The sequence below is a fragment of the Bos indicus genome, chromosome 6 (genome assembly GCF_029378745.1).
Source record: "Bos indicus isolate NIAB-ARS_2022 breed Sahiwal x Tharparkar chromosome 6, NIAB-ARS_B.indTharparkar_mat_pri_1.0, whole genome shotgun sequence".
In the NCBI taxonomy this organism is placed as follows: domain Eukaryota; kingdom Metazoa; phylum Chordata; class Mammalia; order Artiodactyla; family Bovidae; genus Bos; species Bos indicus.
Genome location: NC_091765.1, coordinates 20,529,650 through 20,544,774, shown reverse-complemented (window position 1 = coordinate 20,544,774; position 15,125 = coordinate 20,529,650). Strand labels below are relative to the sequence as shown.

The 15,125-nt window shown below is 37.1% G+C and overlaps 1 protein-coding gene across 3 annotated transcripts in view; it reads right to left on the bottom strand.

Moving 5' to 3' along the window:
- Positions 1-15,125, bottom strand: part of PPA2 (inorganic pyrophosphatase 2) — a 98,155-nt gene that overhangs the window by 38,849 nt on the left and 44,181 nt on the right. For all 3 annotated transcript variants that reach the window (XM_019962026.2, XM_070791122.1, XM_070791121.1), the window contains one exon: positions 10,176-10,302. In XM_019962026.2, coding sequence (XP_019817585.2) covers positions 10,176-10,302 — 127 coding nt within the window. The remainder of the gene's footprint in view (positions 1-10,175; positions 10,303-15,125) is intronic.

The window sequence follows — 15,125 nt, the reverse complement described above, 5'->3', positions numbered from 1 at the left end:
TTTAGAATTAAGGTCTCCTCTACTCCTCACATCATAGGACTATAACTGAAGCCTGAAAAAACACTGGGAGAGGTCAAGGTTCAAAAAAAAAGGCTAAAGATTCCCAGTAATTTAATTCTATTCCTTTTTTTTTAACTCTATTCTTAATTACAGTACATTTTACTCAATTTGTTCCTATTCCTCAACCACTTCCTCCCACACTCCATCCCGACCCACCCAGGCCCTATTAAGCAATACCTATTAATGAAATCAAAAGAATGAAGATCAAAAGAGCCATCTTTTTTACTAGGACTTCTAATCATAATTATCCCACTGATGTTTCAATTATTTAAGAGCAAGTGGTCAGCACTCCCAGAACACCAAGGCCACAGATACTTTTATGAGGGGCGATGTGATGCAGTGGTGAAGAGCATGGGCTCTGGAGTGCAACTGGATTCCAGTGGCTCCCATAAGCCTTTAGAGAAGTCACCAACTGACCCCTGCCCCCAACAACCAATTTCTCAGTTTCCTAATTTGAAAAAAAAAAGAGAGAGACAGGGGACACCAGCACATCTTGACTGAACTTAGGCAAACATTAAGCAGATATTGCAAAGAAGCATTCAGCATAGTTACCAGACATACAGTATTTGTTCCAGAAGTGTTAGAGCTTTGAGGATGACAATGGTGACATGCCAGCCCCTGTCTGCACCAAGTACATGTGCAGGAAAGCAAATGCAACTCCATCCTTTCAGGTTACAGAGGTTAACATGAATATTTTCCCCTAAGATTACTATGTTGTGCCCTATTTTTTCCCTAAATGACAAGATTAGCTTGTTTTTCAGGAATTAAGCAAATCAAATATCAGTTAATTTGGCTTATTTTTAAAATAATAATTGAAGGGGCACTAGAAGTATTTAGTTAACACATGAAAATTTAAGTCAAATATATTTGGCCTTTAAAGAAAATGAGCTTCCCTGGTGGCTCAGAAGGTAAAGAATCTGCCTGCAATGCAGGAGACCCATTCAATCCCTGGGTTGGGAAGATCCCCAGGAGAAGGAAATGGCAACCCACTCCAGTGTTCTCGCCTGCAGAACTCCATGGACAGAGGAGCCTGGCAGGCTACAGTTCATGGGATCGCAAAGAGTTGGACACAACTGAGTGACTAACACTTTCTTTCTATGAAAGAAAAGAAAAGAAACTACATAGTTTGACTTTCAAATTTCTTTAAATGTAAGGTGAAATTATACAAATATGAAATAAAGATAAATTTTGATAATTTCAGGACAAGTGTAATGCTGGCCTTTGAAAAAGTCTCAACTGCCTCTTTTAAATAATCCCTTATTACTCATATGATTTATTCATCCCAGAATGTATCTACATTAATATAATTGTGCTGCTTATCAATTTTTGAAAACTTTAACATCATTGCACAGGCAGTATTTATTACAGGACAATAGATAGCAGTTTTCATTTAATACCAAAGAAAATAAATTTTTATTACTCTGCAAGTTGACATAGCCTCCAGGCTTAAAATATCTCCTCATGACATTACTTTACCTGACATGAGGTCCTTAGGCATCATTGGCAGTTCTGAAGAGGTTCAAACATCTGTTTGGTGAGTATATGAACCTTGACATTATAGGAACTGCTTGCTTTAACCAAAGAAATGACATATGCCCTAGGATTGCAATTTCAATCTTCTTAAAAAGCTCTGAACTTGGTTATTTCATAACCAAGAACTATTATCCCTAACAGCCAAGGCATTCTCTACTAACAACTTAACTGCCCTACATAAGGAGTCTTATTAACTCTTACAAATTAAGGTACCATTAGGAGCATTAGGGGCTGGAACCTAATTACAGGGCATTAAACAGTCTTGGTGCTCATCAAGTGTTAATGACCCAGTCAAAGTGCCCAATTTTCTACCAAACAGTATAAGGAATTTGTTTGCAAGTGTTATTTAGACTTTTTTTAGATTTTCAAAGTGGCTACTCCAATTCTGAAGGAGGTCAGCCCTGGGATTTCTTTGGAAGTAATGATGCTAAAGCTGAAATTCCAGTACTTTGGCCACCTCATGCAAAGAGTTGACTCATTGGAAAAGACTCTGATGCTGGGAGGGATTGGGGGCAGGAAGAGAAGGGTACGACAGAGGATGAGATGGCTGGATGGTATCACTGACTCGGTGGATGTGAGTCTGAATGAACTCCGGGAGTTGGTGATGGACAGGGAGGCATGGCGTGCTGCGATTCATGGGGTTGCAAAGAGTCGGACACGACTGAGCAACTGAACTGAACTGAACTCCAATTTCAGGAGGCAAAACTTGAAGATTTAAATATTAATGTTAAAATAACAAATATAGCTAGCAACCAGTTTCTAACTGAAATGTGCTTTCTTATGCAACGACACTTTTAGTTCAGTCAAGTCAAAGTTTAAAAACCTATACACATTAAAACAAGATATTACAGTCTACTGAAGTCTGTACATGTTCATTAGGATAAAAGAAGTTATTACCTAACAAATAAAACAACACCAGAACTTCCTTGCAAAAAACATAAATGTGTTCAGATTAATATGGAAAAAAAAGAGAGAGATAAAGTGTACTGTCTATAAATTGTCTTTGTTTTCAAATAAGAAAAAATAGGTACTGACCATGTAAAAAACAGTTTCTTTTCTTAAGGTAGTAGAAATGAATAGCAGGGACTTATTTTTTAAGTAACAATTTCTAAGTAACAATTTTTTTGTTACTTTCTAAGTAACAATTAAAATATACAGGAAATATTAAAAAAATTTCTCTACACATTTCTACATTGCACACATCTTCAGAAAACTACTGATTTTTAAAAAAATTTCCAGATAGTTACCCTTCCTTACATGGTTTTAACCCTTCTTCATATTGAATAAAAATGCCAAGTATAGATGACAATGTTTAAAACTGTTAAAAAATCATACTCCTTTGTGATAGAAATTTCAACTCATATACAGTAACTTATACTTAAGTTTACTACATTAGATAATTTAAGAGTATTTAAGTATAAGTTGACCAACAAAACAAAATAAACTATTTCTGACATGTTTGGACTCTGACATGTATGAGCTCAATTTTCCCAGGCATCTTCTGTAAAAATTTTTGGAAAGGTACACCATTCAAAAAATGAAAATAAAAAGAGAATATGAAAGAATCTAAGAAAGAATAGGACCAATAACCCAGAAAGGCAATGAAAAGAAACCCCATGATGACAGCTATGCAGCAGGCCTGTCCAAGATCAGTCATTCAATAAACAGCATGATAAATGAAGTGAATGACACTCATATAATATTGTAAATGCCATTTGGTAGTTTTCAACTATCAGATTTAAGAGACAAAACATGATAAACATCTATGGTGAAAGAACAGAACCTACACATTATAAATGCTGACACTAGAGAACTCATAGTATAGCTGAGAGAAGCTGGGAGGCAAGGGGCAGAGAAGGAAAGAAGGGTAGAAACCTCAATGTCCTGGTTTTACACTGGGCAGCCACGAGTTACTGTTCAAAATTAATGAAGCAATAAATATAGTTTGAAGTGTAATACCTAGAGCTATTAAGTAACAGAAGAAGAAATGTGGTAACAAAATTGAGAAATGTATAAGATGTTAAATTTCTAATCTTTCAAAGCAGCAACTTGAAAGAAAAGAATCAGAGGTATGAGGCACATTGATTACAGAAGAGAAGCTACCAATCGAGAATTAAAAACATATGGGGAAGGAGATACCAGAAGTAAGACTGGGGGTGGGGGTGGGAAAGGGAACATTACTTTTCATTTTATGTATCTTTTTTATACTTCTGAGCTTTTATTTCTAAATATATGACTATTTTTATAATTTTTTTTAAAAAAGTCATCTAAAATCATGTGTTTGTGATTTTAGAAGGAAAGGGACATATAATAAAATGTTTAAAAGTTACCTGGTTTAAGATTAAATACTGTTGATTTATTTTCAAAGATTTACAGTCGATAGAAAATAGCATCAAACTTTTAACATCTATTCGCTAGTATTTATTTAATCATATGAATCCAAACATACATTCTTATGGTGCTACATTTAAACCATGAGTTGTTACAAGAGACATTTCCCCTAATCTCAAAATCATGAAGCTGATTCCTTTATTTCTGAGGTCCCCTCACCCTTGCCAAGGTTCTATTTTTAACCTGTAACATTATATAAAATAAGCCATGTACTTACAATACTTAAACTTCTCCTGAATTATAAGTTATGTATCTTTAGAAGATGAATTATTGTGATACAAGATAGAGCTATTAAATATTGTGATCAAGTCATATAATCTGATTTTGTAAAAATTTCTTCACAAATTTAGGAAGCTTTCAACCCCTGTGTTAGCGAGCATCTCTCAGTTCTCATCCCTTCCGATTCTCCTCTTTAGAGCTGCTAATGAAAACACAGACAACACAGCAGGCTAAGTAGTGAAGGAAAAAGTAAGGTTAGGAATGATCTCTGTCCATTAATATTTGCATTCTAACCTTTAGGAAACTCTAGGAGTAACATACTTATCTTATGTAATTTGGTTTCAAAACTGCTAGTTACAAATACTGTAAAAATTACACAAACATGAACTGCTCAGTATAGTATGGTAGATAGATAGCAGACTTTTTTTTTTTTTTCTAATTTTATTTTATTTTTAAACTTTACATAATTGTATTAGTTTTGCCAAATATCAAAATGAATCCGCCACAGGTATACATGTGTTCCCTATCCCGAACCCTCCTCCCTCCTCCCTCCCCATACCATCCCTCTGGGCCGTCCCAGTGCACCATCCCCAAGCATCCAGCATCGTGCATCGAACCTGGACTGGCAACTCGTTTCCTACATGATATTTTACATGTTTCATTGCCATTCTCCCAAATTTTCCCACCCTCTCCCTCTCCCACAGAGTCCATAAGACTGTTCTATACATCAGTGTCTCTTTTGCTGTCTCGTACACAGGGTTATTGTTACCATCTTTCTAAATTCCATATATATGCGTTAGTATACTGTATTTATGTTTTTCCTTCTGGCTTACCTCATTCTGTATAATAGGCTCCAGTTTCATCCACCTCATTAGAACTGATTCAAATGTACTCTTTTTAATGGCTGAGTAATACTCCATTGTGTATATGTACCACAGCTTTCTTATCCATTCATCTGCTGATGGACATCTAGGTTGCTTCCATGTCTTGGCTATTATAAACAGTGCTGCGATGAACATTGGGGTACACGTGTCTCTTTCCCTTCTGGTTTCCTCAGTGTGTATGCCCAGCAGTGGGATTGCTGGATCATAAGGCAGTTTTATTTCCAGTTTTTTAAGGAATCTCCACACTGTTCTCCATAGTGGCTGTACTAGTTTGCATTCCCACCAACAGTGTAAGAGGGTTCCCTTTTCTCCACACCCTCTCCAGCATTTATTATTTGTAGACTTTTGGATCGCAGCCATTCTGACTGGTGTGAAATGGTACCTCATAGTGGTTTTGATTTGCATTTCTCTGATAATGAGTGATGTTGAGCATCTTTTCATGTGTTTGTTAGCCATCTGTATGTCTTCTTTGGAGAAATGTCTATTTAGTTCTTTGGCCCATTTTTTGATTGGGTCATTTATTTTTCTGGAATTGAGCTGTAGGAGTTGCTTGTATATTTTTGAGATTAGTTGTTTGTCGGTTGCTTCATTTGCTATTATTTTCTCCCATTCTGAAGGCTGTCTTTTCACCTTGCTGATAGTTTCCTTTGATGTGCAGAAGCTTTTAAGGTTAATTAGGTCCCATTTGTTTATTTTTGCTTTTATTTCCAATATTCTGGGAGGTGGGTCATAGAGGATCCTGCTGTGATGTATGTCGGAAAGTGTTTTGCCTATGTTCTCCTCTAGGAGTTTTATAGTTTCTGGTCTTACGTTTAGATCTTTAATCCATTTTGAGTTTATTTTTGTGTATGGTGTTAGAAAGTGGTCCAGTTTCATTCTTTTACAAGTGGTTGACCAGATTTCCCAGCACCACTTGTTAAAGAGATTGTCTTTAATCCATTGTATATTCTTGCCTTCTTTGTCAAAGATAAGGTGTCCATAGGTGCGTGGATTTATCTCTGGGCTTTCTATTTTATTCCATTGATCAATATTTCTGTCTTTGTGCCAGTACCATACTGTCTTGATAACTGTGGCTTTGTAGTAGAGCCTGAAGTCAGGTAGGTTGATTCCTCCAGTTCCATTCTTCTTTCTCAAGATCGCTTTGGCTATTCGAGGTTTTTTGTACTTCCATACAAATTGTGAAATTATTTGTTCTAGCTCTGTGAAGAATACTGTTGGTAGCTTGATAGGGATTGCGTTGAATCTATAAATTGCTTTGGGTAGTATACTCATTTTCACTATATTGATTCTTCCAATCCATGAACATGGTATATTTCTCCATCTATTAGTGTCCTCTTTGATTTCTTTCACCAGTGTTTTATAGTTTTCTATATATAGGTCTTTAGTTTCTTTAGGTAGATATATTCCTAAGTATTTTATTCTTTCCGTTGCAATGGTGAATGGAATTGTTTCCTTAATTTCTCTGTTTTCTCATTATTAGTGTATAGGAATGCAAGGGATTTCTGTGTGTTGATTTTATATCCTGCAACTTTACTATAGTCATTGATTTCTTCTAGTAATTTTCTGGTGGAATCTTTAGGGTTTTCTATGTAGAGGATCATGTCATCTGCAAATAATGAGAGTTTTACTTCTTCTTTTCCAATTTGGATTCCTTTTATTTCTTTTTCTGCTCTGATTGCTGTGGCCAAAACTTCCAAAACTATGTTGAATAGTAATGGTGAAAGTGGGCACCCTTGTCTTGTTCCTGACTTTAGAGGAAATGCTTTCAACTTTTCACCATTGAGGATAATGTTTGCTGTGGGTTTGTCATATATAGCTTTTATTATGTTGAGGTATGTTCCTTCTATTCCTGCTTTCTGGAGAGTTTTTATCATAAATGGATGTTGAATTTTGTCAAAGGCTTTCTCTGCATCTATTGAGATAATCATATGGTTTTTATTTTTCAATTTGTTAATGTGGTGTATTACATTGATTGATTTGCGGATATTGAAGAATCCTTGCATCCCTGAGATAAAGCCCACTTGATCATGGTGTATGATCTTTTTAATGTGTTGTTGGATTCTGATTGCTAGAATTTTGTTAAGGATTTTTGCATCTATGTTCATCAGTGATATTGGCCTGTAGTTTTCTTTTTTTGTGGTATCTTTGTCAGGTTTTGGTATTAGGGTGATGGTGGCCTCATAGAATGAGTTTGGAAGTTTACCTTCCTCTGCAATTTTCTGGAAGAGTTTGAGCAGGATAGGTGTTAGCTCTTCTCTAAATTTTTGGTAGAATTCAGCTGTGAAGCCGTCTGGACCGGGGCTTTTGTTTGCTGGAAGATTTTTGATTACAGTTTCAATTTCCATGCTTGTGATGGGTCTGTTAAGATTTTCTATTTCTTCCTGGTCCAGTTTTGGAAAGTTGTACTTTTCTAAGAATTTGTCCATTTCTTCCACGTTGTCCATTTTATTGGCATATAATTGTTGATAGTAGTCTCTTATGATCCTTTGTATTTCTGTGTTGTCTGTTGTGATCTCTCCATTTTCGTTTCTAATTTTGTTGATTTGATTTTTCTCCCTTTGTTTCTTGATGAGTCTGGCTAATGGTTTGTCAATTTTATTTATCCTTTCAAAGAACCAGCTTTTGGTTTTGTTGATTTTTGCTATGGTCTCTTTTGTTTCTTTTGCATTTATTTCTGCTCTAATTTTTAAGATTTCTTTCCTTCTACTAACCCTGGGGTTCTTCATTTCTTCCTTTTCTAGTTGCTTTAGGTGTAGAGTTAGGTTATTTATTTGACTTTTTTCTTGTTTCTTGAGGTGTGCCTGTATTGCTATGAACTTTCCCCTTAGGACTGCTTTTACCGTGTCCCACAGGTTTTGGGTTGTTGTGTTTTCATTTTCATTCGTTTCTATGCAAATTTTGATTTCTTTTTTGATTTCTTCTGTGATTTGTTGGTTATTCAGCAGCGTGTTGTTCAGCCTCCATATGTTGGAATTTTTAATAGTTTTTCTCCTGTAATTGAGATCTAATCTTACTGCATTGTGGTCAGAAAAAATGCTTGGAATGATTTCTATTTTTTTGAATTTACCAAGGCTAGCTTTATGGCCCAGGATGTGATCTATCCTGGAGAAGGTTCCATGTGCGCTTGAGAAAAAGGTGAAATTCATTGTTTTGGGATGAAATGTCCTATAGATATCAATTAGGTCTAACTGGTCTATTGTATCGTTTAAAGTTTGTGTTTCCTTGTTAATTTTCTGTTTAGTTGATCTATCCAAAGGTGTAAGTGGGGTATTAAAGTCTCCCACTATTATTGTGTTATTGTTAATTTCTCCTTTCATGGATAGCAGACTTTATAATCAGACTAAAATGAGTTCAAATCATGGTTCTACTACTTAGTAAAAGTGCAAACTTGGGTAAATTATTTAAATCCTTTGAGAGTCTTCTAAATTAAGAATAATAACCAGTGTTTGCCTATGTTAGGGAATTTAAGATGTTAAATCACATCTCTAACAGTATTGGGTAAAGACTAGTTTCCTTAGACTCTCAGCCTCTCCAGTTTAAAGGGACATTCGTCAGCACATTTTGTGACTTTAGTGTGCCACATCACAAGTGAATTAGCTGAATGATTTGTTTTTGCTGGCTGTTTCATCATTATATTATCAAGTCTCATTAGAGGAGAAGCTAATGTATTAAAAAAAACTCTTAAGCTGGTTATTTACTCTTGTTGCATATACATACACACATATATATGCATACATATACATATATATATGAGAAATATGATAATAAAGAAACTCAGGGTAAAATAATTAGATAAGAAATATATATGGTTTAATATGGGCTCAGTCTCATATTTTAATTGTACTTTTCATGTTTTAGTTTTGGCCCTGAGGTTATATGTAGTTTACCCTATCAGACCCCTTCCTTTCTCAATTGCAAGCAAGATGGCATAAAATTTCTCTTGCTCCATGTTCAAGAAAAGATTTTAAATGCAGATAAATTAGGAGAAAAAATGTGTTAATGAGTTTCAGTCAATTCAGAAATGGTATACTTTCCAGTTTAGATAAGAATTGAGGCCTAGAAAAAAACAGGATCCTGAATAAGGATGAAACCAAAAGGAGAAAGGTTAGAAAAACAGGGGGAAAAATTGGTGAAAGAACAATAATAGTGGCCACATATTCAACACTTGATGTGACAGCCAGATTCTTTAAGTAAATCATCTCTTATACTGTGAACAACCTCACAAGTAGGTATAATTACCTCCACTGATAGATGAGCAAACTGATATTCAGAAAGATTAAATGATTTATCCAAAGTCACTTGGGTAGGAAGTAGCACAGCCAGAATGAAAACTGAAGTCTGTCTGACTCCAAGGAAAGTCAACTCTTCACCACACAAACTATTTTGGGAATTTAAATTTCCAGGACATCAAAATTTTGCTAGAGGGCAGTTATCTTTCCCTTCAATTGTACAAGAGAAAACAAAAACTAGGTATAAGAACAGTTTATGTCCTTGATGGCTTCCCTAGTCACTTCCCTGGTGACTCAGATGGTAAAGAATCTGCCTGCAATGTGGTAGAGCAGGGTTCAATCCCTGCGTTGGGAAGATCCCCTGGGAAGGAAATGGCAACCCATTCCACGATGCTTGCTTGGAGAATTCCATGGACAGAGGAGTCTGCTGAGCCATAGTTCATGGGGTAATAGACACGACTGAGTGACTAACACAACCAACATGTCCCTGATGAACACCCGCCCCCCCCACTTTATTTTCTCCTGTTATTCAAATGAACAAAATAGGGATTTAAGAAAGGAGGAAGGGTGAGAGGGACAGAGGTGAGGGGGAAGGAAAGCCATCCAATGTACTTTCTTAGTGTGAACTACCATGTTTGTCTGCATCCTTTTCTTTCTCCTGTTCCTCCCAGCAGTATGGCACAACTCAGACACAATCATACTGAACTGCCCTTCATAGTCCATGGAGAGAGAATTAGAAAAAAGCATATAAATTTAACTCCCAAATACATACATTGTGCTTTACACAAGCCCCTTTTAAATTCTAAGAATTCCAATGACACACTGATCTACTTCTGTTTCTGGAGAGTTACAGACTTACCATGAAATTTTGAGGCTTCAGGATCATTCACATTGATAGCAATTAATTTCCAATCTGTTTCACCCTGATCAATAAGAGCCAAAACTCCAAGGATCTTCACATGAACAACTTCTCCACGAGAAAGAACCTTTAAAGAAAAAAGAAATTCAGAATCTGCAAGGCTTTGGAGAAGTTTACTCATATATTATAAAAATTCATATGAAAAATTAAAAGCACTACAGACTGAAACTTAATAAAGCTTTAATAATTAAAATCATTATAAACTCAATCATAAAGCTTTTTATGATATACTTTTTAGAATAGATATCTTAATCCCTTTTTAGAAACTGAAATTATGTATAGATCTTAAAATTTAATGTAGCAGGCCCAGAAACTCATACTAAACAGGAAATAAAGCCACGTACATCATGTTATAGTATAAATCTGGCTTACACGGCTTGGGGGTAAAAAGAGACATGAGAATTCTTTGAAACTCCTTAACAGTACCTTTTTTGCAAGCTATATTTATCAGTTACTAATGAAAAGTAAATTTTTACCATATCTGAATGCAGCCTTAAGATAATGAATGACAATCAAAGAATTATGAATATGTTAAAGATACAGACAGAGCAGATTTCACAAAATGTGTTAAAAGATTTTAAGAGAAATCAAGAAATAGCATGATGTTGAAGCAGATGTTCCTTGTGCTAAAGAAAGTTATTTCAGTGGTTCCTTTAAGTTGCCAACACCAAGTTTATATGCATGCATTCCTTCTATAGCCTTTTATTTTTAAAGGTTTATTTGGCTATAGAATTTCACTGTAAACTGAAATCTCAACACATGCTTCAGAATAATTCCTTCAAGATTTAAAATGCAGTTTTACAACTGGAAATCAAGGTATGCAAATTAAAGTCACTGTTGTGTCTTGAAATTATTTGAGAGAAAAAAGCAGATCTTAAACCATAAAGTCAAATACATCTTTTCCCAAACATTTGCAAAATGAATCTAAAATCTTAATATAACCTGCATGAAGCTGAATCAGTTTATCCAACAGATTAAGTGAAATGAAGTGAAGCCGCTCCGTCCTGTCCAACTCTTTGCGACCCCATGGACTATAGCCTATCAGGCTCTTCCGTCCATGGGATTTTCCAGGCAAGAGTGCTGGAGTGGACTGCCATTTCCTTCTCCACCAACAGATTAATGTGACCGTGTAAACGAAACTGAAATACCACTTTTAGGAGAACATACACAACTATATTGACCAGATTCTCACATGTTTGCTGCTGCTGCTGCTAAGTCGCTTCAGTCGTGTCCAACTCTGTGCGACCCCATAGATGGAAGCCCACCAGGCTCCCCGTCCCTGGGATTCTCCAGGCAATAACACTGGAGTGGGTTGTATACAAAAAGAAAGCGCCTCCTTTCTTAGAGGTTTGCAATCGTCTTGGAGAGACTTACATACCTCGTGCCAGGAGGTCCTTTATAAAACAAAAATGTTCAGTTATCACATAACCATCAAGGAAAGGTAACTACACTGGCTAACCCAGTGATAAACTAGAGCACTGGTTCTCAACCAGAGGCAATTTTGCTCTCTAGAGGACATTTGGCAATGTCTGGGACACATTTGGTTGTCACAACTTGGTGGGTATTATTAGCATCTAGTGACAAGAGGCCAGGGATGCTGCTCAGGATAGTCTCCTGTAACAGAAACATCCACCCAAACTGTCAATAGTGCCACAGCTGAGTAGACTCTGGGGCAGGGGTGCCTATCAGAATTACTGGAAACCAGAAAATTCTGCAAGAGATAGGCATACCAGATCACCTGACCTGCCTCTTGAGAAACCTGTATGCAGGTCAGGAAGCAAAGTTAGAACTGGACATGGAACAACAGACTGGTTCCAAATAGGAAAAGGAGTATGTCAAGGCTGTATATTGTCACCCTGCTTGTTTAACTTATATGCAGAGCACATCATGAGAAACGCTGGGCTGGAGGAAGCACAAGCTGGAATCAAGATCGCCGGGTGAAATATCCATAACCTCAGATATGCAGATGACACCACCCTTATGGCAGAAAGTGAAGAACTAAAGAGCCTCTTATGAAAGTGAAAGAGGAGAGTGAAAAAGTTGGCTTAAAGCTCAACATTCAGAAAACTAAGATCATGGATTCCAGTCCCATCACTTTATGGCAGATAGATGGGGAAACAGTGGAAACAGTGGCTGACTTTATTTTTCTGGGCTCCAAAATCACTTCAGATGGTGACTGCAGCAATGAACTTAAAAGACATTTACTCCTTGGAAGGAAAGTTATGACCAACCTAGACAGCATATTAAAAAGCAGAGACATTACTTTGTCAACAAAGTTCCATCTAGTCAAGGCTATGGTTTTTCCAGTGGTCATGTATGGATGTGAGAGTTGGACTATAAAGAAAGCTGAGCACCGAAGAATTGATGCTTTTGAACTGTGGTGTTGGAGAAGACTCTTGAGAGTCCCTTGGACTGCAAGGAGATCCAACCAGTCCATCCTAAAGGAGACCAGTCCTGGGTGTTCATTGGAAGGACTGATGCTAAAGCTGAAACTCCAATACTTTGGCCACCTCATGTGAAGAGTTGACTCATTGGAGAAGACCCTGATTCTGGGAGGGATTGGGGTCAGGAGGAGAAGGGGACGACAGGATGAGATGGCTGGATGGCATCACCGACTCGATGGACATGGATTTGGGTGGATACCAGGAGTTGGTGATGGACAGGGAAGGCCTGGAGTGCCTCGGTTCATGGGGTGGCAAAGAGTCAGACGTGACTGAGCGACTGAACTGAACTGAACTGATATAGTTTTTAAAGGCACATTTTAAATTGTTTTATATTTATCCATAAAAATCAATTTACTTTGAAATTTCATATAATATAACTTTGAGACTTTTATGGTTATAAGGACAAGCAGGAAGCATGTCTGGGCATTATCAAGTTTCATCAGAATGATAAATGCCCTTTGATTTCACAAGCAACAGAAGGGGAGTAGACAAAACACTGTCTTGCTATATATAACACATTTAAAATCTGAAAAGAAAATTCTCTCAATCAAAACAAAAACTCAGGATAAGATGCTTAACGACAAATGGTAAAATTCTAATGAAGATCCCACAATTCAACAAATTTTGCAGCACACATAACAGTAGACATCAAATGAATAATACTTCTCAAAGAACTTATCCTTAAAAATGTCTGTATCTGTGATTCTAAGTCTAGTATCAACTTCCAGGACTCTGCTCCTTTCCCTTTGCCCATTTACAAATAAGGTGTGAAAAGAGGCTTTTTTTCTATGCTCTTCCTCACAGGTGCTTTAAGAACTAGCCAGGCACAGCCAGGCGCAAGATAAAGGAGGACAGCCTCAACACCAGGTCCTCCCTGATGGCTCAGAGGGTAAAGCATCTGCCTGCAGTGCAGGAGACCTGGGTTCGATTCCTGGATCAGGAAGATCCCCTGGAGAAGGGAATGGCAAACCACTCCAGTATTCTTGCCTGGAGAATCCCATGGACAGAGAAGCCTGGTGGGCTACAGTCCATGAGGTTGCAAAGACCTGGACATGACTAAAGCCACTTAGCAGGCACACAGTCTCAACCAAGGTCCACTGTTTAGATGGTGATTAAGTAATTCATGTTTACTAAATATTATTTCACGTCTCATTAACTAAAGGAATAAATTGCTTTGGATATAAGATGAGACCTATTTTCTCAGTTCCATTATAAAACTCTCCATCTACTCTGCAAGGAAATTAATGTACACAGCAGATACTGTTACTAATTCCTTGGGAATCATACAGTTGACCTTGTTTCAAAATGAATTTACATTCTGCAACAAGAATACAGGTATGCCTCAAAATTTTACACAGAACTAGACTAGGGTTATCATAGACTGTTCTAGCCATTATACAAAAATATTTCAAAAGATAGGATTTTTAAGTCACAAGTATGCGGGAGTGAATTGCTCCCCCATTCTTAGAGGTGACTGAGGTCAATTACTTCACACAAGCCACAAAGTACTTCAGGACTTGGTTTCTCAACAGTAACGTGGAGATCATATCGCATATTCTTTGATGTAAAGAAAAAGAACAAAGGAAACAAAAGACACATGAACTATAACATAAGAGGTCTTCTGCTGCTGCTGCTGCTAAGTCACTTCAGTCGTGTCCGACTCTGTGCGACCCCATAGACGGCAGCCCACCAGGCTCCCCCGTCCCTGGGATTCTCCAGGCAAGAACACTGGAGTGGGTTGCCATTTCCTTCTCCAATGCATGAAAGTGAAAAGTGAAAGTGAAGTCGCTCAGTCGTGTCCGACTCTTAGCGACCCCATGGACTGCAGCCTACCAGGCTCCTCCATCCATGGGATTTTCCAGGCAAGAGTACTGGAGTGGGGTGCCATTGCCTTCTCCTAAGAGGTCTTCTACAGATGTTAATTTTCTCTCTGGGCTCTACACGTATCTGCTCACACCTGTCAACTGCTAACTCCTGGGAATCTGCAATCAACAGAATATGACAATGACCCACAGTGAAACGTCTATGTGGATTTATATGAAGAATGAGGTAAAACTTCAACTGGACCCAATCAATATGAAAAACCACAGAAAGTAAAACTGCTTAAAACCTGTTATCCTGTGTATTAGGTATATACTGCAGTGTAACAAATTATTATAAATCTAAAGCCTTAAATAGTGTAAATTTATTATCTCACAGTTTCCATATATCATGAGTCCAGGTACAACAATTCTATATTCCCTGGTTATATGCATATGTATATGCATAAACACATATGGTATATACTATATATTATATAGTATATAATACTACATATATTATATATAATAATATATACATTGGACTGCAAGGAGATCAAACCAGTCAATTCTAAAGGAAATCAACCCTGAATATTCATTGCAAGGACTGATGCTGAAGCTGAAGCTCCAATACTTTGGCCACTGGA